Source organism: Trichechus manatus, unplaced genomic scaffold (genome assembly GCF_000243295.1).
Source record: "Trichechus manatus latirostris isolate Lorelei unplaced genomic scaffold, TriManLat1.0 scaffold00186, whole genome shotgun sequence".
In the NCBI taxonomy this organism is placed as follows: Eukaryota; Metazoa; Chordata; class Mammalia; order Sirenia; family Trichechidae; genus Trichechus; species Trichechus manatus.
This window is the reverse complement of record NW_004444122.1, coordinates 879983-904984: the sequence shown is the minus strand read 5'-3', so window position 1 is coordinate 904984 and position 25002 is coordinate 879983. Positions and strand designations below refer to the sequence as shown.

Sequence of the window (25002 nt, the reverse complement as noted above, 5' to 3'; positions counted from 1 at the left end):
GACTCAGAGGCAGAGCCAGGCAGAGCCAGGCAGAGCCAGGCAGAGCCCTTGGACCAACTGTTCACACAGCTTCCTGCTAGGTGGCGGGAAGAAGAGGAGCAGGCAGGGGGTGGGGTGTGGCCCAGCCTTAGGTTTTTTTTTTAAACTGGTATTGTATTTTTTTTGTTTTTAATTGTACTTCATGTGAAGGCTTATGGAACAAATAGTTTCTCATGAAACAGTAGTACACATATTGTTTTATGACATTGGTTAACAACCCCACACAATATCCACATGTCAACCCTCTCCCTTCTTTTCCTTTTTTTTTTGGTGAAAATATACATAGCCAAAGATACACCATTTCAAAAATTTCTACATGCACAGTTCAGTGACATCGAGTACGCTCTTCCAATTGTGCTGCTATTCTCTCTTTAGATGAAGGCTTACAGAACAAAATAGTTTCTCATTTAACAGTTAGTACACACGCTGCCCTATGACAACGGTTGACAACCTCACAACACATCAATACTATCCTTACTCAACCTTGGGTTCCCTATCACCAGCTTCCTTGTCCCCTTGTGCCTTCTGACCCTTGTCCCTGGACTGCTGTGCCTCATTAGTCCCATTTGGTTTTATGGGGCTGTCCACTCCCAGGCTGAATGGTGAACCTCGGAAGTGACTTCACCACTGAGCTAAAAGGGTGTCTGGGGGCCATACTCTCGGGGTTTCTCCAGTCTCCTCTAGGCCAGTAAATCTGGTCTTTTTTTTTTGTGAGTTAGAATGTTGTTCTATATCCTTCTCCAGCTCTGTCCAGAACCCTCTGTTGTGATCCTGGTCGGAGCAGTCAGTGGTGGTAGCCGGGCACCATCTAGCTGTACTGGACTCAGTCCGGTGGAGGCCTTGGTAGCGGTGGACCATTAGTCCTTTGGACTAATCTTTTCCTTGTATCCTGTTCTCTTCATTCTCCCTTGCTCCCGAAGGGATGAGACCAGTGGAGTATCTTAGATGGCTGCTGACAGGCGTTTAAGGCCCCAGATGCTACTCACCAAGGTAGAATGTAGAACGTTGTTTTTATAAACTGTGTTATGCCAATTGAGCTAGATGCTCCCTGAGACCATGGTCCCCACAGCCCTCCGCCCAGCAATTCAGTCCCTCAGGGAGTTTGGATGTGTCTATGGAGCTTCCATGACCTTTCCTTGTACAAGTTGTGCTGGTTTCCCCTGTATTGTGTACTGTCTCACCCTTCACCCAAGATACCACTTATCTATTGCCTATTTAGTATTTCCCCCCACCAGCCTTAGGTTTTGGAGAAAAGATTGCATAGCTCGTTAAAACCCTGTCCCCACCCCCTTTTTTTGCACTCTGCCCTGGGCGACTGGGGTGTCTCCCCAGCACTTGGACAAGTCAGTGTCCCCCACCATTAGGAAGGGAGTGGGGGGAAGGTGGTGGAGCAGAAGAGCCTGGGGGGCACAGGTCCTGGAGCCAGACCACAGGCGGCCTGGGAAGGGCCCTACTCCTCACATCCCCCCTTCCCTGGTTAAGGTTTTTTTGCTGAAAGGGCTACAGGAAATGTTCATGAGTATAAGCCCCAGAGGCCAAGGCTCCTTTTCTGGGGGGCTTGGAGGTGACACCCGTATAGACAGCAGGGCTGGATGGTGGGCTTCTGAGTTCCTGTGGCCTCGGCAGTGTCCTCAGATTCGGACGTGGAACGTGCTAGAAAGAGAGTGATAGAGAGGGTTAGAGGCTCTAGGCTGGGCGGGCAAAAAAGCAAACCAGGCCCTCAGCCTGACCCACCCCAATCCCTCTGGGAACCCTGCAAAGAGATCCCCTAGTTGTTAAATGCTGGGAAGGAACCAAGGTTCTTGTGCAAACCCACTGTCCCTAGGCACTCCAGCTCTCCAATCATAACCAAAGGGCCCCCAGGTCCTTATCCTTCACAGACTGAGCCTGGGCCCTGCAGGAGACAGGGGACTTCCCACTCACATATTGAGGGGAGCTGGGCCTGGAACGTGACCTCCTGCTTCTAGCCTGCATGGGGTCTGCTGGGCACCACTGCTGTCATGAGCAGTGAGTGACAAGGGCCTCAACCTCCATGGGGTCCCAAGAGGGCAGACTGCCTGGCTGTGTCCCACATTCAGGCCTGCCCTGCCCTAGCCCAGCCCCTCAGGGCAGTGACACCTGAGAAAGTCAGGGGCCTTGGCGATCATGTCCTCAAAGTCGGCAAAGCCCAGCTTGCCGTCGCCGTCCAGGTCGGCCTCCTCGATGACCTTGTTGCACACAAGCACCACCTCTTCCTCGTCCAGCTCTGACTTGGTCAGCCGGGCCAGTGTCATCTCCAGGTCCTCCTTGCAGATGAAGTTGTCAGTGTTGAAGTCTGTGGGGGATGGAGATGCTCCAGCCAGGACTAGGTCCCCTCAGAGATGCCAAGGGTCCTGCCCTACATCACCTCTTCCTCTGCCTCAGTCATACCGGATACCGTCACCAGTCTCTGGAGTTCCCAAAGCATCTCCACATACCCTCTGGGGATACTGGATCCTTGTCCTGGCTGATAGAGCCCCAGATGTTTTCCGGGTCCCAGCCCACCTAGGGGAGAGGCCTCAGCACCCACAGGCGTATCTTAGATACCTGCATCCAACAAATTAACATTCACAGCAACTCACCGCAAAACCCCTCAATGACTGTACCCACAATCTCATCCTAAGACAACCCAAGAGTTCAAATCTGAGGCTCCCTGGGAATTTCAGGCCCAGGCCAGATGGTCCTCCTGGCCTCACCCCACAACGGACCTGATTTTACCTCTATATCCAAGGAAACCAAGGCCCAGAAAGGCCAGGTGATTTCATCAAGTTCCAATGGAAGCTCAGAGGTGGAGCGGGGATCCTACAGGGGCCTGTTTGACTCTGGTGCACACATACCAGGGAACATGGTTTGCTCCTACTTGGCAAAAGGCACTACTGCTGCCAAATAGTTCAGAGACCCCAGCCAGGCACAGGCTCGCTGCGGTGAATCCTCATGTCCTTCTCCATCGTTTTCCACTCACTCACCAGGTCTCTGCACGTGCCCAGGGTGGGTGCCCTTCCCATTTATCCGTCCAGCAAACTCCTATTCATCCTTCAAGTCTCTGCTCAAATATCACCTTCTGGGGAGGGCGACTTCCTAGATATGAAGGCTCCCCTGCTGAGTCCCCCGCCGCCCACTGATCAAACCCTGGCATTAACGGTAGTGATGAAGATCATAACCGTTAATGTTATGGAGCACTCTCTGTGCCTGGCAGTGTTACATACTCTATCTCATTTAAATTTCTAAACAACCCTATTAGATAGGCACCATTAGAATCCCCTCCATACAGATGAACAAACCGAGGCTTGGAAAGGACGTGTAACCTGCCGAGGTCACATCCTAGTCAGTATGGACCCTGGAGCCCAAGCTCTTGACCAGCACTCTACACTGTCTATCTCCTGCACTGGCCTATGAATGCCTCTGGGGCAGGAACTAGGTGGAGCTCATCTCTGTCCCCAGAGAGGCACACAGTAGGTTCTCTGGAAATACCTGCTGGCTGGCTGGATGGATGGACAGATGGAGATGGATGGATTCCTATAGGGCTAGCAAGATGGGGATTCATATGTCCATTTTATATGAGAAAACTGAGGCCTAAAAGCGCTTGATCCTTTTCTAGAGATCAGATCCCAAGCCACCCCAGCACCAGACCCCAGGATCCCAGCTGCCCTTCCCCACTCTACCCCTCAGCTCAGGGCAGCAAGGGAGCTATGGTTCTCCCTTCACTTGTTCCCAGGCCTGACTGCCCGTCTGCTCTGCCCTTCCTCCTCTATGGCAGACGATCGCCCTTCCCAGGAGCTATGCCTGTGGGGTCAGAGACTAGAGAGACAATGGGTGGAATTTGAAGAGCTCTTTATATAGCCATGCGGATATAGTTTATGGAGGGTAGACAACGTGGGCACTGTCTTTCTGATAAATAAACACAATGCAAGTGCACAGATGTATCTAAACCAAAGTCCTCTGAAATAAACACACGAAAACCACAAAATGAAAAAACAACCAGGTATAGTCCCCATAGGAGTGCTCGGCTGCTAACAGAAAGGTCGGTGGTTCGAACTCACTAGTGGCTCCATGGCAGAAAAGACCTGGCGATCTGCTCCCATAAAGGTTAGAGCCTAGGAAACCCTATGGGGCAGTTCTACTGTGTCTTATAGGATCACTATGAGTCTGAATTGACTCAACAGCACCCAACAACAACATGGTCCCCATAGGCTTGTGATTCATGGTTGAGCAAAGGTGCCGAGGAAGGGCCCTTGGTTTGGTCTGTCCTTGACTCTTCTGGACCAGGACAGGTGGTAGCCCCTCCCTGGGCCTCGGAGTCCCCGGCTGAGGACTGTATGAGGATTTAGCACCAGTCCCCGCAGACCTGCCAGGCCCACAGGACAGCACAGGTGGGAGCTCTACATGTGTGAAGTTGTCTCGCTTCCGCTGTGGAGAACCATGGGCTTCACGGTGCCCTGGCGCCCTCTGGTGGCATGTGGGTCACAGGGTGGAAGGCTGGGCTGGGCAGAAATGAGGTGGCCCCACCTCTGGCAGCACTGGCAGAGAGGGGCCTCTGGGAACCTCCTCCTATCTGGGAGGTGAGGTTGTTGGAAGCTTGGCCTCACCACCATGGTGAAGCCTCCTCTCCAGCCCCTGGCTTCAGTTTGTTTCCTCCAGTTCATACCTCCAAGCTGCAGAGTGATCTTTCTAGAATACAGAGCTACCCTTCCCCATCTGAAACCCTGCAGTGGTTCCCCAGTTCTCTGATACAAGGTCCAAACTCCTTGGCTACTCAAAGCCTGGCTCCAATTTACCTCTCCAGACTCCAACTGCCCCCTTGTCCCACCACGTCCAAACCTCCCCACGTGCTCATCAAGCCCTGCACTTTCTTGATTCCGAGTCTTCACATGCTGCTCCCTCTGCCTCCACCTCTCCTCTTATCCCGCCAGGCCCTGCTTAAATGTCAGTCATGTGACTCTGCCTCCTACTAACCAACCCACCCTGGGTGGGCCGAGTCCTTCCCTCCTCTGTTCTCGGGAACCCCCACCAAATGCCTATTGCGCACCATCTATCCCCATTGGCCACCCTACTGGACAAGTGCTCTTCAGCCTCACTACTCTCAGTGTCCTGCAGGGGGAGCCAGCAAGTACTGTTGATGATGGACCCAAATGCCGCCACCCTCAGCGTCACTGCCCCGGCTCCTCCAGCCCCTAGTTACCATAGATCTTGAAGGCGTAGTTTGCCTTGAGATCACGAGGAGCTGACTCGCAGAGCACGGAAAACATGTCCACAAAGTCGTTGAAGGTGAGGTTCCCCAAGCCGTCCTCAGAAAAGGCCTCCACGATCCTTTCCTTGAAGGGATTCTCCTGAAGAAAACAGCCACAGCAATCACCATGAGGGCAGGCTAACTGAGAGGGCTCTGGAGCCGACTGCTTACAGCCTACGTAACTTGGATGAGTGATCCAATCCTTCTGAGCCTCAGTTTCCCCATCTATATGCCCCAAATTCATTGTCGACAAGTCGATTCCGACTCATACCGACCCTAGAGGACAGAGTAGCATTGCCCCAAAGGGCTTCCAAAGCTGTAATCTTTACAGAAGCAGACTGCCATGTCTTCCTTGTGCATAGCAGCTAGTGGGTTTAAACTGCCAACCTGTCAGTCAATGAGTTAAAAGAATCTAGCGTGTTGGTACAAGGCCTGGCACACATAATTGCTTAGTGAATGTTAAGTTACATCACACCATATCATCTAGATAAGCATAAAAAGCTTAGCTGATCCAACGTGTGCTCACTGGAGGCATCACCTGAGTAAGGTGCAGGGACTGGTCCACTGCCCCGGCAAGTGGAGACAACAGCCCAGGGCATGGGCAGCCCTTAGCTCAGGTGTGTCAGGCCGGGATCGTGGGAGGCGGAAGTGGGGACCCAAAGGGTCAAGTAACTGAGCTAGGTAAAGCAGCAAGAGCCACAGAGCTGGTTCAGACCCCCAGCCAGCGATCACCCAAACCAACCACCAAAGCTGTTGCCATTGAATCCCGACTCATAGCGACCCTATCAGACAGAGTAGAACTGCCTCCATAGGGTTTCCAAGACTGTAAATCTTTATGGAAGCAGACTGTCACATCTTTCTCCCACGGAGTGGCTGGTGGGTTCAAACCACTGATCTTTTGGTTCGCAGCCAAGTGCTTAATTACTGTGCCACCAGGGTTCCTTAGCAATTATCCAGCTTCTGTGAATTCTCAGATGCTGCCTCCTCTGGGAAGCCATACCATGTACTCTGTCCTGTGCTCCCAGAGCACTCAGGCTCCTCTCTCCTTCCACCCCACTGAGCCAGCCCCTACTGTGTGCCCAGCCCCAGGACAGCAAGGAGGCCTCAGAGACAAACCATGTGGTCCCTGCCCAAGGAGGGCCTCACGCCCTCTAGTGACCCTCCGAGTTGGTCTCAGGCCCCTCTCTGCCAGGCTGGCTGGGCACTTCTCCAGGGCCCAGCCTGGGGCTCCCTGCTTCTTAGGACTGTGGTCACATTCACAACCAGGTCCCAAGTGTACACCAGGCGGTGCTCTGAGCCCACCTCCCAGCCACACATCTCAAGCCTGGCCAGGGAATACTTGCAAAGTCCCACAGCAATGTGGAGCTTTGCCCCAAATGCTTTCTTAAGGTCAAAGTGCACTTTACATTTGAAATAAGAAATACACTGATTTACATTGAATACTATTATTCAAATATTATTACATTTGAAATAAATAATAAGAGTAAGGAACTCATGAAATGAAACTTTAATTTCAAATATATAAGTGGTCTGTGGACCAGCAGCCGCAGCATCCAGGGCTTTGAACCCGTTCATTCCAGTTCGGACCCCAGCTGAGAATATGCACTTCTAACAAGTTCCCAGGCAATGCTAATGCTGCTGGTTAGAGACCAGTTCTGAGACCCACTAGTAGAGCAGTGGTTCTCAAAATTTATCATACGTAAGAATCACCTGGAGATCTTGTTAAAATGTAGATTCTTCTTGAGTACATCTAGGGGTAGAAATGCAAATTCTCAGCAGGGGTTCCAACCGGAAGGAAACAGTTCAAAGCCCTGGCAGCAGCACTTGAGAGCTTGTTAGAAAAGCAAAATCTCAGGCCCACCCAGACCTGCTGAATCGGGATCAGTATGTTGACAAGATCCCCAGGTCACAGGTGATTCATGCGCACGTCAGAGTTTGAGAAGTGATGGTATGTACGGCTATGCTGACGTCAGTGGCCAGACAGAAAAATTATCTTCAAAAGCAGATGCAAGGTTAAATGGCTGGGAAACCTCACACATGCAGCTCATTTATTCAGAGCACAGTTGGGGAAACTGAGGCAGAGAGATTCGTGATCCACTCGGGGCCGCACAGCCCTTAAGGGTAGAGTCAGGGTTGTGGTGCCTCTGCCGCCCTGCCCCACCCAGAGGCACAGACCTCCCCCTTTCACCACCCCCAACCCACCTGCCCTGCCCAGCAGCAGCGGCCTCTCCCGTACCCGGAGCTCCGGCATCTGGATGATGAGGCTCATGGGCACGTGGACAATGGGGCTCTTCCTGTAGTCCATCGGGACGAGGTTGGGGGCCAGCTCGTAGAACCGTGCGTGCAGCCTGTGAGGAAAGCAGAGGAAAAGCACTGGGGATGACCAGCCTCCAGGGATCTGATGCCACCCTGCCTGCACCCTCTGCCTCGGGCGCTGGAGACCCTGCTTGGCCAGGGCTGGTGAAGAGCCTGGGCGGGGGGGCATCTGCTCTGCCCACAGGGTGTGGGGTTTGGGAGGGAAATGGGTTCTGCCCAGGCCTCTCTGCTGATAACCAGATTGTGGTTTGGTCCTCTTTCAAACACACACACCCACTACCACCACCACCTCCTCCTCCCCAGGGGACCTGCAACAAGATCTTATTTTTTTCCCCTTGGGCTCTCATAAGGGTCTTCTGTGTGCCAGGCACTGTGTAAGCACTTAACACATTTCACCTTATTTAATCCTCCCCACAACTGTGTGGACTGATGCATTGTGAACCCAGTTTACAGCTCAGCAAACTGAGGGCTAAAGAAGTTAACAGTGATTTGTCCAAGTCTACACACAACTAGAAAGTATCAAGGGCCATGGTTGGAACCCAGGACTGGAAATTCAGGGCAGAAACTCTTTTTTTAAATTTTTTTTTATTGTACTTTAGATGAAGGTTTACAGAACAAATAGTTTCTCATTAAACAGTCAGGACACATATTGTTTTATGACATTGGTTAACAACCCCATGACATGTTAACACTCTCCCTTCTCGACCTTGAGGACCTTTTTTTTGGTGAAAATATACATAGCCAAAGTTACAGCATTTTGAAAGTTTCTACATGTACAATTCAGTGACATCGATTACATTCTTCCAGTTGTGCTGCTATTCTCACTATCCTTTTCCAAATTATTCCATCACCATTATCTTCAACTCACTGTCCCCTAGCCTTCCCATCAAACCTTTTGAGTTGCTGTTGTCAATTTGATCTCACATAGATAATTCTTTTTTTTTTTTTTTTTGTATGTTAGATGAAGGTTTGCAGAACAAATGGTTTCTCATTAAATAGTTAGTACATATATTCAGGGCAGAAACTCTTAACCACTTCTCCTTCTGCTGTCTCTAACTCCTGAGGCTCTGTCTGAAGCCCTGGCCCAGTTCCTGGGCCCCCAAATCTAGGCCCTGAGAGTTGGGTCTCTGGAAGAGCTCCCAGCAGCCCTCAATTCTTGAGGAGCCCCTGTGAATGGGCCACCCACAACCCTCTCCAGCTGGCAGTCATTGGGACCAAGCCCTGATGGGTCAGGTACCCCAGCTCCTGTCCTTTCCTCCCACCCCTACTCAACAGCCCAGTGCGCAGGAATCCCCAAGCCTGGAACCTAAGCCCATCCCAAGATGCTGCGCAGACCCCCAAGGGTATGAGGCATCCTGACACCATCTCAGTAGGAAGCCCCCAGCCCCTCCCCCCACATTATTCAGTCCTGCTGCACTGTGTTCCCTTGTCAAGAGAACAGCCTCCCCCCACCCTAAGGCAGGTACAAATTGTGTTCAGATGGAACTGTACCCATGAAGTGCTGCCAGATGGGGGACAACTGTAAGGGGTATTGACTGGAGGCTGAGGTAGGTAACCTGCCCACGATGAGGCCGGGGCTGCTGGAGACTGGATGGAAGTGTGACCCCCATATCTCCCAGCCCTGGTCCTGCCGTGACACCCTCAATGCCAGATCAACTTTGGTAGTCTTCTTCTTGGTCTAACCCAATGACACACTCCCAGGCCCACCCTTAGGAGGTCTTCCAGCACAATCACCCAACCCTCCATTAGATCCCACCCGATTCTTACCATCTGGCTGCCTTGCTCTCTCTGGCAGGGTAAACACAGAGTCTACCTTACCTCCCCAGCTCACAGATAATGCCATCAGCCACCACTGAGCAAGGGCTCCCTCTATGTGAATTATTCTACTTAATCTAATCTTCAAACCACTCTGAGAGGTAGGTATGAGGACACTGAGGCTCAGTGGGTGAAGTGCCTACCCTAGGTTATAGAGCCAACGAGCGGTGGGACTGGGACTTGAACCCAGGCCTTCCAGATTCCAAACACCTGGCTCTTCCCTGCAAGTCAGGCCACCTTCGTGACCAGATCAGCACCTGGTTCAGTGCCCGATCAGGGTAAACCCAAAGCAAAATGCCACAAACCCATTTTCCCGGTCATGCAGCCCAGGAGAAGGGCCTGAAATCACAAGGAGTTTCCAAGGTTTTTTTTCTTCAGGGGAGAAAAAAATAAAAAACCTGTCCTTTGGATAGAAGGGGGTCAGCAGATACCAGTACGACAGGATCAAGCTGGGACTGTCCACAACAGGGCACTTGAGGATTTCTTTGCTCTTATTTACTATGATGAAGAAAATTTTGCCCTTTTTCACTCTGTCCTCAAACAACAGCACCAGGACTTAAGTTTCACAGTTTCTGTATCTGGTTTCACTGTTTTTGACAGATTTGTTGTGTTTCCAACCAGTACATTCCCCACTTTGCCTCACCGCTCCCATGTTTTGGGGTGTTGCTGGGGTTGGTTTACACCTCCAAAGTTACGTGGGGTGGCTGAAGCAGGAGCTGGAAATCAGGCTTCCTAGCTGTGCAGTCTTGGGGAGGTGGGTTAACCGTCTGAGTGTAAATTTTCCTATCAGTAAAATCGGGGGTTGCCTGCTTTCCTCACACTTGTGAGGATTAAATTACCAGTTGCCATTGAGTCGATTCTAACTCATGGCGATCCCGTGTGTGTCAGAGTAGAACTGCACTGCATAGAGTTTTCAATGACTGATTTTTTCAAAAGTATATTACCAGGCCTTTCTTCTGAGGCATCTCTGGGTGAACTCGAACCACTAAGCTCTCAGTTAGCAGCTATGCTAACCATTTGCGCCATAACCACCTGACACTCAACTGGTAGCTATTAGCGCACTACCTGCTGTGTCAGGGGCCCCCTGAAAGGGGTGGGCTTGGGGAAGGGGCTGCGGGTGCTTGGGTGGGTTTAGGGGGTGTCATCTAGGATGGAAGGCCAGCTTCTGCCCTGGCCCACACAGATCTGTTCTGACTCTGTGAACAAAGTGATCTTCGCTTTTTTTTTTTAAGGAAAACAGATGATCACATTTGACCCAAAGAGAATTTGAAAACCCAAATCCCTGTGGGAGAAAGTCCAAAAATTGTCAAAGAACTGCCTCCCTGTCACCCCTCACTCCCGCAAAATGAGCACTGAGTTCAAGAAGATTTACATATTAGTCCTATCAGATCTTTGAGGACCAGGAATAATACCTATGCTACTTAAATTGCTAAGAGCATAGGGGAAAAAAGTGAAAGCTTCCCAGTTTCTTTTATAAAGTTAACAAAAACAAAAAGAAAAAACTCCGATACCAGAACCTAATAGGCATCCAAAATGGATCAATGGCACTTACACACAGAGATATAAAAATCTTATAAAATAACATATTGGTAAATCATATCCAATAGTATTTAAAAGAAATAATATATTAGGACCAAGTAGGATTTATTACAGAGTTCCTGGGTGAGGCAAATGGCTGATGTTCTCAGCTGTTAACGAAAAGGTTGGAATTTTGAATCTACCCAGAGGCACCCTGGAAGAAATGCCTGGAGATCTACTTCCAAAAAATCAGCCATTGAAAACCTATGGAACACAGATCTACTCAGACATGTATGGGATCACTTGGTGTCATGGATTGAATTGTCCCTCCAGAAATGTATCAATTTGGCTGGGCCATGATTCTCAGTATTGTGTGGTTGTCCTCCATTTTGTGATTGTAATTTTATGTTAAAGAGGATTAGGGTGGGATTGTAACACCCTTACTAAGGTCACACCCCTGATCCAATGTAAAGGGAGTTTCCCTGGGGTGTGGCCTGCATCACCTTTTATCTTACAAGAGATGAAAGGGAAGCAAGCAGAGAGTTGGGAACCTCATACCACTAAGAAGGCAGTGCAGGGAGCAGAGCACATCCTGTAGACCTGAGGTTCCGGTGCAGAGAAGCTCCCAGACCAAGGGAAGATTGATGACACGGACCTTCCTCCGGAGCTGACAGAGAAAGCGTTCCCCCGGAGCTGATGCCCTGAATTCGGACTTGTAGCCTACTAGACTGTGAGAGAATAAACTTCTCTCTGTTAAAGCCATCTGCTTGTGGTATTTCTGTTGGAGCAGCACTAGATGACTGAGACAGTTGGCAACTGTTTTTTTTTTTTTTTTTTTTTAGGATTTATTCCAGAATTTAAAGATAGTTCAATGTTTGGAAATCTATGAATATAAATCATACTAATAGGCAAAAATACTTTATCAAGGGGATAGATGCAGTAAAAGCACTTAAAGGACTGAACATCCGCTTACAAACATATGGTTGTATGGCCACAGACAAATGGCTGAAAAGTTACCACAATGTTTACACCGACTGCCCCTGTGAGGTAGGAATGAAGAGGGGTGATAAGAGGGAGGCTGACTTTTACTTATTATCTACATATTATGGATTGGACTGTGTTCCCCAATAATGTGTGTCAACTTGGCTAGGCCATGATTCCCAATACTGTGTGGCTGTTCACCATTTTGTGATCTGATGTGATTCTCCTATGTGCTATAAATCCTAACCTCTCTGACATTAGGATTAGAGGCAGTAATGTTAAGGACTCAATCTACAGGATTAAGTTGAATCTTGAGTCAATCCCTTTTAAGATACAAAAGAGAGAAGCGAGCAGAGAGGAGGGGGACCTCATGACACCAAGAAAGAAGTGCTGGGAACAGAGCGCGTCCTTTGGACATGGGGTCCCTGCGCTGAGAAGCTCCTAGACCAGGGGAAGACTGATGACAAGGACCTTCCTCCAGAACCAACAGAGACAGAAAGCCTTCCCTGGAGCTGGCACCCTGAATTCACACTTCTGGCCTCCTAGACTGAGAGAAGAAATTTCTCTGTTAAAGCTATCCACTTGTGGTATTTCTGTTATAGCAGTACTAGATAACTAAGACACTATATCTAAATTGTTTGAATTTTAAAAAGTAACATGACGTGTCTGGTTGCCTCCACGAACAACTGTGTCCTCTGCTATGGGACCAGAAGAACTGGATGGCGCTCTGCTACTATTACTTTATGTTTTGATCAAAATTCTATGGAAGAATGCTGATCAAAAGGTGAGGCCCCTCTACTATTCTCATCTCTGGTCCATTCCCCTCCATGCAGATGGGACAACCGAGGCCCAGGGTTTGGACAGGGTAAGGGCCTGCCCAGCAACACACAGGCCAGCAGCAGAGCCAGGTGGGCCAGACCCAGGCCTCTGCTTGTCTGTCTTCCTCCCAAAGGTCCTTTCAGTGCTGCCCCCTCCCCTCCCCTCTGCCCCTGCTGGATGGTTTTCTTGGTAAGCTGCTCCCTGAGCACACCAGATGGCAATGAGGAAACCCGAGCAGCAGCTCTTGTTTGCAGCTTGGAGCCCAGCTCTGCGGCAGCCTTGGGTCAGTGATACCGAGTCACAGATAACCATCGGCCCAGTCCCCATTCTAGGTAGATCCAATTGCTCCCCAGGGCCCAGCTCTTCCACCTGCACACTGAGCCATCCCTATCCAGCTACCCACTCCACTCAGCAAAGGTCCTTTCTATAGGTAACAGCTTAGGGCTTAGAATCCCTCGCTCTTCATTAAACTGGGCTCCTGAATACCCGCTTTGTACAGTCCCAGCCAGGACCTCAATGCGTTTGCCTATTGTTGCTTTGTTGTTCATTTTTTCAATCTTTTATTTTTTTTAATTATACATGACACATGATTACGGTAGAAAAATCAGAAAACAAAACAAGCCAAGAGAAGAAGGAAAAAAATGACCCATAATCCCACACCCAGCGATAACTACAGCGAAACCTGTGAGGGCCAGAACTCAACAGGAACTGCCTTGTTTTCCAGCCTTTTTCCTGGCCTCGCCTTTGAGCCCCTGGCCCACGGGCAACCCTGCTGCCCTCAATCAGCCACTGGGGGGTGGGGGTGGGGGCAGTGGGGAAGAGCAGGCCTGTGTCCTGTTCCTGCTGCTCGCCAGCCTGGACTGTTCTTCTCTGGCCAACTCTGCCATCCTTCACCTGCCTACTCTTCCAGCACTCACCGGCACCTACAGGGAGCCATGGCCATTGCCAGAGGGGAAGGCCTGGGCCTCGCCTGGCCGCAGGGACCTCACAGTCCAGGGCAGCGGGGCATGTGGACCCATGATGAGCCCACACAGCAGTGGTGTGACAGCGAGGGTGGTAGGAGTTGGAGGGACTTGCACAGGAGATGGCTGGGTCTTGAAGGAGGCGTAGGAGTGCACGGGGTGGAGGAGATGAGAAGGGCACTCAGGTGGCAGGGCAGCCCGTGCGAAGACCTAGAGGCGAGGGGCTTTGTGGCTAGAACAGAAATGGCTGGGGGTCTCCGAAGACAAGCAGCCTGAGCTTGGCATCTACAAAGGGGGAGGGGAGGGGGGAGGCGTTCCTGGCAACAGGGGACAAATGTGGTGAGACTTGAACGAAGAGTTGTGCCAACAACTCTGACAGGTAAGCGGGGACACAAGAAAGCCAGGGCGACGGTTGTGTTCTTACAGTTCTGAGAACCACCCTGTGCAAATGTGGACCCTGCCCCCCACATCACTCAAGCTACGGTCCAAATCCCTTCTGTCAAACCCCACACCTGGGGGCACTGCCATCCAGCAGTACCATTATCCCCTTTTTACAGAGGAAGAAACTGAGGCTCAGGGAGGGTCAAACACTTGTCCAAGGCCGTGGAACTGGGAAACGGGAGCAGAGCCCAGGTCGACTGATGCCAGAGCCTGGGGGCTGCCTCTCACTGTGCCACTCTGAAGCGAGGTGCCCCTGCCCAGCAGGGCACAGGTTTGAAGAGCAGCCCGGGCAGGGAGGAACGGCCGAGGGGCACTGCCTGCCAGAGCAGAGTGGCCTGGGGAGCTGGACCAGGCTCTAGTTCCAGCCTGTCCATTGATCTCCTGGGAAAGTGAGCCTGAGACCTCGCCGGCTTTTAGTGCCACCTGATAGCCCAGGCAGAAGGGCTCAGCAAGGCCGTGGGGGCCAGGTTTCCTGGCATTCTGTGATTCCTGCCCACTGTCCAGCCCGGGGCCCTGAGGCTGCCAGCCCCCTTCATCTCTCCAGTCTATAACCACACCTACCACCCCAAGGAGAGGGCTGTGCTGGGAAGGGAGGAGAGCCCTACTGGACAGCTCAGCATCCTGGGGGCATTGCAGGGACCTCCCAGGAGTGGGAGGATGATAGAGCCAGAGGGCCTGGTCTAACAGACAGGGAGTCTCCGCTGTAGCAGGCCCTGGACGCAGTGAAATAGCAGAGAACCCAGAGCCAGTAGACCAGGTCTCCAGTCACTGGCTGTGTGGCTTTGGCCAAGTTGCTAAGCCCCATCTGTAAAATGTGGATAAAAGGACTCCCTTTTACAAGGTCACAGTGAGGATTAAATGAAAGTGTGCTTGAAGTCATCCACACAGATCCTGGCAGGCACATAGTCAGTAGATACTCAACTCCTGGCAGAAGGAGCCGGGGCCCAGTGGGTGGGAGTCCCTGAGTTACACAGCAGTCTGGCGGTGGAGCCAAGGCCTGAACTTGGCTCCTGACAGAGGCTGATGCTCTTTCTCAGCTCCCCCAGGCCAGCTGGCACACCTGGGGCCCCAGCCCCCACCCCAGTCCCAGCTCCAAAGAGTGAACAGGAAGTCACACTTACTTGAGTATGTCCTTCTTATTGAAGAAGCTGCAGTCCTGTTGAGGGAAAAACACACACAGTCGGCTGTACAGGTCCCAGGCTCCTTCTTTCCTCAGAGCCCTCCATGCCACAGGGCTGAACGGGAAAGCCCTGGCCTGGGGCAGAAGAGCCACTGTTACCCCCCCTACCCACCCACTGGGGACAGCAGATTCTAGTGGGTCCTGAGCGGCCCTGGGGAACCGTGTGGATGGAGGACTGTGCAGCAGGCTGAGGAGTGCATTTAGGAGGAAGATGGCATGTTTACAGGCGGTTGTGCTGACTTGAGGGGCCAGTGAGATACCCTGCGGGATAATGGGAAGTGGCAGGGAGACAACTCAGGAGGCAGATACAGGAGTGGGGATGACAGGGCACCACACTGCACAGCTGTAGAGGGTGCCATTCAGGTTGTGGCCCCTGGGAATGGTGCCCCATGGAGGCGTGCAGCCTGAGTCCCAAGCGGCCACAGGCAGCAGCCCCCAGCTCAGAGGCTGAGAGTTCCAGGCATACAGGCTGGGGAAGCATCAGCAAATACCTGGCATCTGAAAACCCAAAACCGAACCCATTGCCATCCAGTTGATTCCAACTCATAGCAAGTCTACAGGACAGAGTAGAACTGCCTTATAGGATTTCCAAGGAGTGGCTGCTGGATTTGAACTGCCGACCTTTTGGTTAGCAGTCCAAAGCTTAACCACTGCACCACCAGGGCATCTGAAGTCACAGGAATAGATGAGGTCACATAGGGGCAGGAGTGGAGAGGCCTGGGGTGTGTGAAGTGAGGGGGCGAGGTAGGGAGGGGGTCAGAAAGGAGAGGATCAAGCCCTGCAGAGGAGCCAGTAACATCTGGTTTGAGACTGAGGGGACCTCAAGTGGGCATTACTCAGGGTGGGGGCAGCACTTGGCTCCAAGGTCATCCCGGATTCTAAGTTCATCTCCCGGGGTCCTGTCTTCATCTTGATGACCTGCTTCCTGCAGTCACATCGTTGTTCACAGCCTGACCTGCCAAGGTGAACATCAACCGCTCGGAGTTGGCAATGATGGCTACTACACCAGGCCTTTGCCCACTGTTAGCACGGGGGAAGAAGGCACCTTAGGCTCTGCAAAGGTGCCTGCAGGGGCGGTGTGCTGACCAGAGCTGGCTCTGAGAGGGGTGAGTGGCCATAGCCCAGGCTGGCAGACAGCTAGGCTTGCCTTAGATGATTTTTAGAGCCACTGGGGTGATTGGACTGCACGTTGAGGACCAGAGAGGAGGCCACAGTATGTACACACGTCTAGGGTTTCCCCCGGGTGCTATAGGACAGCAGGAGAGGGGGAGCTGGTGGGACTTCCCAGGTCCTATTTAGCCCCACAGGTCCCTGGCTGGTGCAAATGGTTTGCACTAAACTACCAATCTAAAGGCACTGCAGAAGGAAGGCCTGGGGATCTGCTTCCTTAAAGAGTATAGCCAAGAAAACCCTAGGAAGCAGCTCAACTCTGTCACTTAGGGTCACCATGCATCAGAACCAACTCAATGGCGACTTGTTTTTGTTTTTTAGCTGTACAAGTCTGTCGCTCTGAGCTGCCCGCTGCTCCCCAGGAGTTGAGCTAAGGCTGCCCACTCTGCCTCGCCCTTCTTGGAAACTTAGGGGCTTTTCCTAGGGGTTCAGCTTTACTTTCTGGCAACAGCTCTTCTTTATGAGCCAGGAGAGGCTCAGTCCTGGGAAGCAGCATCCCAGACCAGCATAGACAGAAAATCCCTGCCTAGCAGGTCTAAGATTCAGACAGGCTGGGGACTCTGTGGTGACTTCTCACCAGACCCCAGACACCTGGAGCAGGCAGCAAAGGTGGGCTGGCTGGGCCTTCCAGGTACAGACCTCCCCCAGCCCAGGGCTGGTTCCGCAGCCTGAAGCTGCCCAGTGAGAAGGGTGAGGGCTCTCCCAAGTAGCCTGGTGGGGTCTTCCGCAGAGCTGGGAGTCGGGAGGGGTCCTGGCTGCTGTGTTCTTCTCGCATGACCTGTCCTCTGCCCCCTCCTCTCTCTTAGCCCCTGAGTGGGAGAGGAAGTATCCGAGCCCTTACTGGAGGGTTCTACCGGCAACAGAAGCAAAAGCTTCCTACATAATCCTAGTCCCTCAGTCCTTTATTGCAACTACTTACATCTCTCTACTTCAGTGTTCCTTAAGGGGTGGTTCCTAGAGCGGCAGCAGCAGCATCTGGGAACTTGGTGTAAATGCAGATTCTCAGGCCCTGCCCCAGCTCTACAGAATCAGAAACTCTGGGGGTGGGGCCCAGCAATCTGCATTTGAACAAGCCCTCCAGGTGATCCTGATGCTTGCTCACATGTGAGAACCACTGCTCTAGAGCACAGGTTCTCAGTTCTGGGGGTACATTACAATCACCAGGGGGCTTTCAAAAACATTGTGACCCAGTCGGACTCCAGGCCAATTAAATCAGAATCCCTAAGTGGGATCCCAGCCCGAGTGGCTGTCAAAGCCCCTGAGGTGATTCCAGTGTGCAGGCCAGGTTGAGAAACAGGGCACACGCACCTGGTATGGTACTAGGACTTCTTAGTATACAATTTTGTTTAATCTTCATCACCAGCCTATAGGGGCAGGCATTTTCTCCCCATTTTATAGATGGGAAAACTGAGGCTCAGAAAATGAAACAGCTTGCTCTAAACTGTACATGCAGCCCAGGAAGGCTGGGACTGGAAGTCAGGACTGTGTGCTTCTTTTTTTTTCTGGTATTTTGTTTTTATTTTTATTTACTTATTTTTTTATTGTACTTTAGATGAAGGTTTACAGAATAAATAGTTTCTCATTAAACAGTTAGTATGCATATTGTTTCATGACAACGGTTAACAACCCCACAACAGGTCAACACTGTCCCTTCTCAACCTTGGGTTCCCTATTACCAGCTTTCCTGTCCCCTCCTGCCTTCTAGTCCTTGTCCCTGGACTGTTGGGCCGCATTAGCCTCCTTTTGTTTTATGGGGCTGTCTAATCTTTGGCTGAACGGTGAACCTCGGGAGTGACTTTGTTACTGAGCTAAAAGGGTGTCCAGGGGCCATACTCTTGGGGTTTCTCCAGTCTCTGTCAGGCCAGTAAATCTGGTCTTTTTTTGTGAGTTAGAATTTTGTTCTACATTTTTCTCCAGCTCTGTCCGGAACGCTCTGTTGTGATCCCTGTCAAAGCAGTCAGTGGTGGTAGCTGGGCACCATCTGGTTGTACTGGACTCAGTCTGGTGGAGGCCATGGTAGTTGTGGTCCATTAGTCCTTTGGACTCATCTTTTCCTTGTATCTTGTTCTCTTCATTCTCCCTTGCTCCCGAAGGGGTGAGAGACCAATGGAGTATCTTAGATGGCTGCTCACAGGCTTTTAAGACGACAGACGTTACTCACCAAGGTAGAACGTAAAACATATTCTTTATCAACTGTGTTATGACAATTGAGCTAGATGGTCCCTGAGACCATGGTCCCCACAACCCTCTGTCCAGCAATTCAGTCTCTCAGGGAGTTTGGATGTGTCTATGGAGCTTCCGTAACCTTTCCTTGTACAAGCTGTGCTGGCTTCCTCAGTATTGTGTACTGTCTTACCCTTCACCAAAGTTACCCCTTATCTGTTGTCTGTTTAGTATTTCTCCCACACCCCTCCCATCCTTCGTAACCAACAAGGATTGTTTCTTTTTGTGTGTAAACTTTTTCATGAGTTTTTACAGTACAGGTCTCATACAATATTTTTCCTTTTGTGATTGACTTATTTCACTCAGCATAATGTCCTCCAGTTTCATCCAATGTTATGAGATGCTTCACAGATTCATCATTGCTCTTTATCATACATAATACATAATACACCATTGGGTGTATGTACCACAGTTTGGTTATCCATTCATCTGTTGATGGGCATCTAGGTTGTTTCCATCTTTTTGCTATTGTGAATAATGCTGCAATGAACATGGGTGTGCATATGTCTATTCGTGTGACGGCTCTTACTTCTCTAGGATATATTCCTAGGAGTTGGATTGCCGGATCATATGGTATTTCTATTTCTAGCTTTCTAAGGAAGCACCATATCATTTTCCAAAATGGTTGTATCATTATGCATTCCCACCAGCAGTGCTTAAGAGTTCCGATCTCCCCACAGCCTCTCCAACATTTGTTATTTCCAGTTTTTTTGATTCGGGCCAGTAATGCCGGGGGGAGATGGTATCTTATTGTGGTTTTAATTTGTATTTCTCTAATGGCTAGTGATCGTGAGCATTTCCTCACGTGTCTGTTGCAGGACTGTGTGCTTCTTGACCACTGCCCCATGACTGCAAACAAAACCACCATATGCCAACCTCTCCATGTCCTACCTGGCACACAGTAGGTGCGCAATACAGGTTTTTGGGATGAGTGCAAGGATTTTCCATATATGTCTTCCATAGGGGTTATATTATTTCAATGGCTGCAGAATATCCACTGAAGGCATTGACCTTGTTAGCCTAACCTCTCTCCTCTTTCAGAATATTTAGCAACAGCTGTTTCCAGGTTTTCAACATTACTGATAAAGCTGCCATGAACCTGTGCATCAACTAATGTTTTGCTTTTTCTTCTGTTGACTTGCTTCCCTGGGACTGCTAACAGGGAGGCAGCTTGTAGGGGGTGAACATGGCAGGTGCCTCTAAAAGCTTTTCAGGGCTTTGAGTAGCCTGGCAGTGTGACAGAGGAAAAGGACAGTAGGTTTAATAGTCAGATTCAAATTCTAGTCTTGCTTTGGACCGTTAGGCAAGTCAGTCTGCTTTCAGAGCCTCAGTTTTTGCATCTGTAAAATGGGGATAGTGAGTCTCTGAAAGGGGTAGTGTGAGGAGCAATGAGATAAGGTGCTGGAAGCCTATAGGTCACAGCTGATGGGGTTCTCTCTTCCTCTGATCCAACAACTCCATCCACTACCCCATGTCCTGTGGCATTTCCCTGGAATCTGCGGCTCTGTGTCTGCCCCCACTCTGAAGTCACCAAACAAAGATCCTGCCCCCTTCCACACACAGCTGCCCAAGGAGCTACAGCTACATGTCTGCAAGAATTCTTCCTTGCACTCAGAGAACAAATGCCACCGACACTGCCTGTCACCTGACGGTTCATAGGCTGGGTCTTCAGGCCAGATCCCCAGCTAAGGTCAGGGTCATGAGGGGTGGGACTGGGGTTAGGAGGGGGCCTAGCCCAGTAGCAGTGGGCCCTCCAGACTCTGGCAGCAGAAAACAGCCCAAGAGGCAGGCTGGGCTTTTACAGTAAAAGGCTTGAGTTCTTCTGCCTCTAAGCCTATATTCACCCTAATCCTCCCAACCTGGAGTGCCTTCCTCTCCTCTCAGCTTGTCTGAATCCTTTCCATTCACAAAGCTCAACTCCAGGGACACCTCCTCCAGGCAGCCTCCTTCCTCCTGCCTCCTATCTCACACACGCAGGGTCTACTGTGCCAGTGTCAGGAGCCAAGACACCGCCAGGTCCCGGATGGAGCGGAAACCTACTCTCCACCCAGCTATGCCAGCCTAGGCCTCCCCACTGTCCGTCTGACCACCACACTGCTCTCGGCCAGGCTCTGCCAGCTCAGGCCTCCTCACTGTCCATGTGACCACCACAGTGGCTCTTGGCCAGGCTCCAAAGCGATCTCAGTTGATCCCCACAAGACCCGTGTGCCGAGAGCACAGCAGGGTTAGTAGTTATTCCCATTTTAGAGGTGGGGACACTGAGGCCCAGAAGGGGACAGTGACTTGCTAAGGCCTACAGCATCAACTACCTATCTACGACTTGAACCCAAGACTTCAGAATCCCTGCCTGGAGTTCTTTCTCTCCTGAGAGCTAGCCCTTAACAAGTTTTTGTTTGTTCATTCATTTGCCAACATCCTCCGAGTGGCTCATATGTGCCTGGGTAGGGGACACACGTGGGGAGATGGAGTGTGAAAGGGTGGTGATGATCCAGAATAAACCATTCTGTGGCCACAAGAAGCTTGGGGTGTGTGTGTGTGTGTGTGTGTGTGTGTGTGTGTGTGAGATAAACCATTCTGTGGCCACAAGAAGCTTGGTGTGTGTGTGTGTGTGTATATGTGGGTGGTGGTGATGGTGGTGCGTGTGTGTCTGTGTGTGGTGTGTGTGTGTGTGAGACTGGGATGGTGAAGAGGTGAGGGGTGGGTACCGGGGGAACAAGGGTAGAGGGGAGGGAGTGCTTGGCTAGAAGCCCTTCAGTGTGCCTTGAACTTGGGGTACACAGGGAGAGGAGTAAGAAATGAGGCTGGAGGCCAGCTGAGCCCAGGAACCCTGCTCAGCCTGTTGTCCCAAGACACTCTGAATTCCAGGGAAAAGACAAGCTCACAGCTGTGTTTTAGAAAGACCCTCCAGGCATCTATATGACATGAACAACTCCCCAGGGGCTCCCACAACGACAGGGGATTGGTTAATACACATACAATGGCATTCTTTGTCCACAGATTACTTTTACAGAAAAAAATTGTTTTAGGATGGTGATGCACACTGTGACTGTCGAAAGAAAGAGGGAAAGGGAGAGAGGGAGAAAGAGTGAGAGAACAAACAGACTGTGGCAGAAGGCAGTGGTAGCTAGAGGCAGATGGGGGTGGGGTGACGAAGTTATAACTTCAGTCACAGGAGACTGAGGAGGCCTGGCCCAGGACTGGGTGTGGGGATCCAGAGGAGGGGACGCCTAGGTGAGACACGAAAGAGGCCACAGGACTTGCTCTTAATTGAAAATGTGGGCTGAGGGAGATTGGGGAGTCAGGACGCTGCTTGGCAGGAGGAGCAGTGGAGGGTTCTGGGGCAGGCAGTGAGCACCGTTTAGGACAGTTGGCTTGAGGGGCCTGGGGGATGGGTCTGGAATGCAGAGGAGTGGTCTGGGCAGAAGCCTGATCTGGGGGGAATCACTGGCGCACACATGGGAAGAGGGGGCGTCCTGCATTGGGAGGGAACACAGGAAGCCCTGGGGCTCACTCGGGACAGGGTCGCTGTAACCCAGGGTCACCCCACTCTGCCTGGCCCTGGCTGGCCAGTGGCTGGCTGGAGAACCAGAAGGAAGATGTGGGGCTCTCAGGTTTCACAGCTCTCATTTCTCCCACCCCGTCTGGCGCAGGCCAGCCAGGCGCTGGCAAAGGATCAGAAGCCAACACCAGGGTTGGCTGCAATGGGTAACCCAATGCCCGGCTGGTCTGAGTGGGAATCCAGGCTCCCCACCCCTACGGGCTACTCACTTCCCTTGTAAGCATGGTCAATGTGTCTGTGTGCCTGCCTGTGCCCACCTCCAAGCCTTTATCCACACTGTCCACTCCAACTGGAAAGCCTCTTTCCAGCTCCTGCTGGGCAAAATCCTACCCATCTTTCAAGGGCTTGCTCAACTGCTCCTTTGTTTCTGAACCTGCCCTCCCCCTGGCCACAGGATGTCCCCTAGAGCACACTCCACCACCTGCCTCTACCACAAGGGCCACACTGGAGACGAAGGTCTGTCGCTCTAGGCTGTGAGGGCCTGGAGGACAAAGAGTACAATGCCAACTCTGAGCAAGAGGTAAGCCTTGGAGTCCGGATTCGAATTCCCGTGTGAGCCCTGACTGGGCAGAGTACCGCGTGGATCCTCGGCCTCCGTTTGTTGTTGCCGTTATGTGCCATCGAGTTGGACCCTGATTCACGGCGACCCCATGCACAATGGAGCGAAACCCTGCCCAGTCCTGTGCCACCCCCATGATGGACTGCAGATGTGACTGATGTGATCCATAGGGTTTTCACTGGCTGATTTTCAAAAGTAGATCACCAAGCCATTCTTCCTAGTCCAACTTAGTCTGCAGGCTCCAGTGAAACCTGTTCAGCATCATAGCAACATGCAAGCCACCACTGACAGGCGGGTGGTGGCTGCACATGAGGGGCACTGGCCAGGAATCGAACCCGGGTCTTCCGCACGGAAGGTGAGAATTCTACCACTGAACAGCCAATGTCCCCATAGGCCTCCATTTACTTTCCTGTAAAATGGAGGCACAAACAGTTAAGTACTATACTACTAGCCAAAAGGTTGGCAGTTCAAACCCACCCAGAGGCACTCTGGAAGACAGGCCTGAGGATCTGATTCTGAAAGCACAGCGTTGACAATCCTACGGAGCAGTTCTACTTTGCACAGACGGGCTTGGATCGACTCGATGGCAACTAATGAGGACAACAACAAAATGGGGCTAATAATCGACCTGTCTGTGATAATCAAGTGAGCTGATACACACAGGGCATCCAGTACAGTGCCTGGCACACACGGGTGCTTCTTCCTTCCCAGGGCCTTACACAGGGAGCCGAGAAACCTGTGTTCTTCCAGGAGGAGAAGGGGCCTTTATTTTACCTCCACCCACATCAGAGAACCCACATTTCAAGCTCCCTTTCTTTCACACCAAAATAAATACTCATGAAAGCAACAGGCATTTACAGGGACCCAGCTGGTGCTCATCTCTCCCAGGTACACAGGAGACAGTTCAGTCCAGGCCTGGAGGGGGCATCAGAGAGAGGCCTTGGAGGATTATTAGTAGAAAGATCACCTAGAGAGGGAGAGAGGCTCCCAGGCCAAGGAAACAGTGTGGGCTAAGGAACTGCAAACAGTTCTAGGGGGAGCGGGAGGGCGCAGAGGGCAGGGATGGGATGTGGGGAAGCTTCAGTTGCAGAGGTGGACTGGGCAGGCCACAAGGGCTCCGGGCAAGCCCGGAGAGTTGGGCTTCATCTTGCAAGAGGTGGGCAACGCAGAAAAGTTTGCACTTGGGTGGGAGGGCAATCAGATCTCTGATTTGGAGAGCTTGTTGGGGAGGTCCTAGGTGGTACAGTTAATGCACTCGACAGCTAACCCAAAGGTTGGTGGTTTGAGTCCACCCAGAGGAGCCTCAGAAGAAAGGCCTGCCACTGAAAACCCTAAGGAGCACAGTCCTACTCTGATATACATGGGATTGCCACCGGTAGAAATCCACTTAAAGGTAACTGGTTACCGATTGGGGGGGGAGGGGGGCAGGGGGACCTGGAGGGGTCTGAGGAAATGGTTGCTGGGGCCTGAGGGAGCTTGGAGAGGTAGCCATGTAAGGCTGGTTCCTAGCTCGCCTTCTTGCTCCAATTATTTCCACACTGCCCAGAAGTTCTTGGGGCCAGAGGGAGAGACCTCATCAGAATAAGAACACGATGTCCTCAAGACCACATTTGGGGGCTGATGCACCCCACTCCCAGCCCATTTCTGACTCACAGATTAACTTAACTCTCCTGGGCTACCTCTGCCTACATTTACTGACCCATCATCTCCGTGCCAAGGTGGGCGCTCTGATGGGTGGCTGGGGAGGGTGGTTTCAGGTCCAGTGTAGCGGCGGGAATAAGAAGACTGAATGGAAGAAGGAGCAGGGGTGGCTGGAGCGAGGCGTGCCTGAGAGAATCTTCCAACTAGAAAGCGCTCGCGTTCCACAGATGGGGAAACTGAGGTTCAGCAAGGGGAAGTCACCGGCCCAAGGTCACGCTGAGAGCTGAAGGCAGCGGTAGGATTTGAACGGAGGTGAACTGGCTTTCAAGAGGCCGCGGCAAGCGACGGGAAAAAGAGGTGAGGGGAGGCGGGGCGCCACTTCGCGGGCCGGGGCGTGCCTGTCTTACCTGGTAGTTGTCCAGCTGCTCTTCGGTGAAGATGGTCTGCTTGTTCCCCATGGTGGCCGTCGCCTCCCATCCGCGGCGGCCGGAGCCCCGCGCCCCGCGCCCGCGGCCCTTGCCAGCCTAGCGGCGG

The 25002-nt window shown here is 51.7% G+C and overlaps 1 protein-coding gene across 2 annotated transcripts; it reads right to left on the bottom strand.

The window, feature by feature from the left end:
* Positions 1 to 1590: 1590 nt before the first annotated feature.
* CIB2 (calcium and integrin binding family member 2) lies at positions 1591 to 24926 on the bottom strand. 2 transcript variants are annotated; one of them, XM_004387474.3, is made up of 6 exons: positions 24876 to 24920; positions 15258 to 15292; positions 7521 to 7632; positions 5237 to 5384; positions 2158 to 2353; positions 1591 to 1692 (listed from the first exon to the last, which is right to left on the bottom strand). In XM_004387474.3, the coding sequence occupies exons 3-6, from the start codon at positions 7587 to 7589 to the stop codon at positions 1671 to 1673; spliced, it is 435 nt and encodes a 144-aa protein (XP_004387531.1). In that variant the 5' UTR covers positions 7590 to 7632; positions 15258 to 15292; positions 24876 to 24920; the 3' UTR covers positions 1591 to 1670. The 2 variants fall into 2 exon arrangements, with proteins under 2 accessions (XP_004387531.1, XP_004387530.1); XM_004387473.2 differs by lacking the exons at positions 7521 to 7632; positions 15258 to 15292 and having other exon boundaries at positions 24876 to 24926.
* Positions 24927 to 25002: the final 76 nt, after the last annotated feature.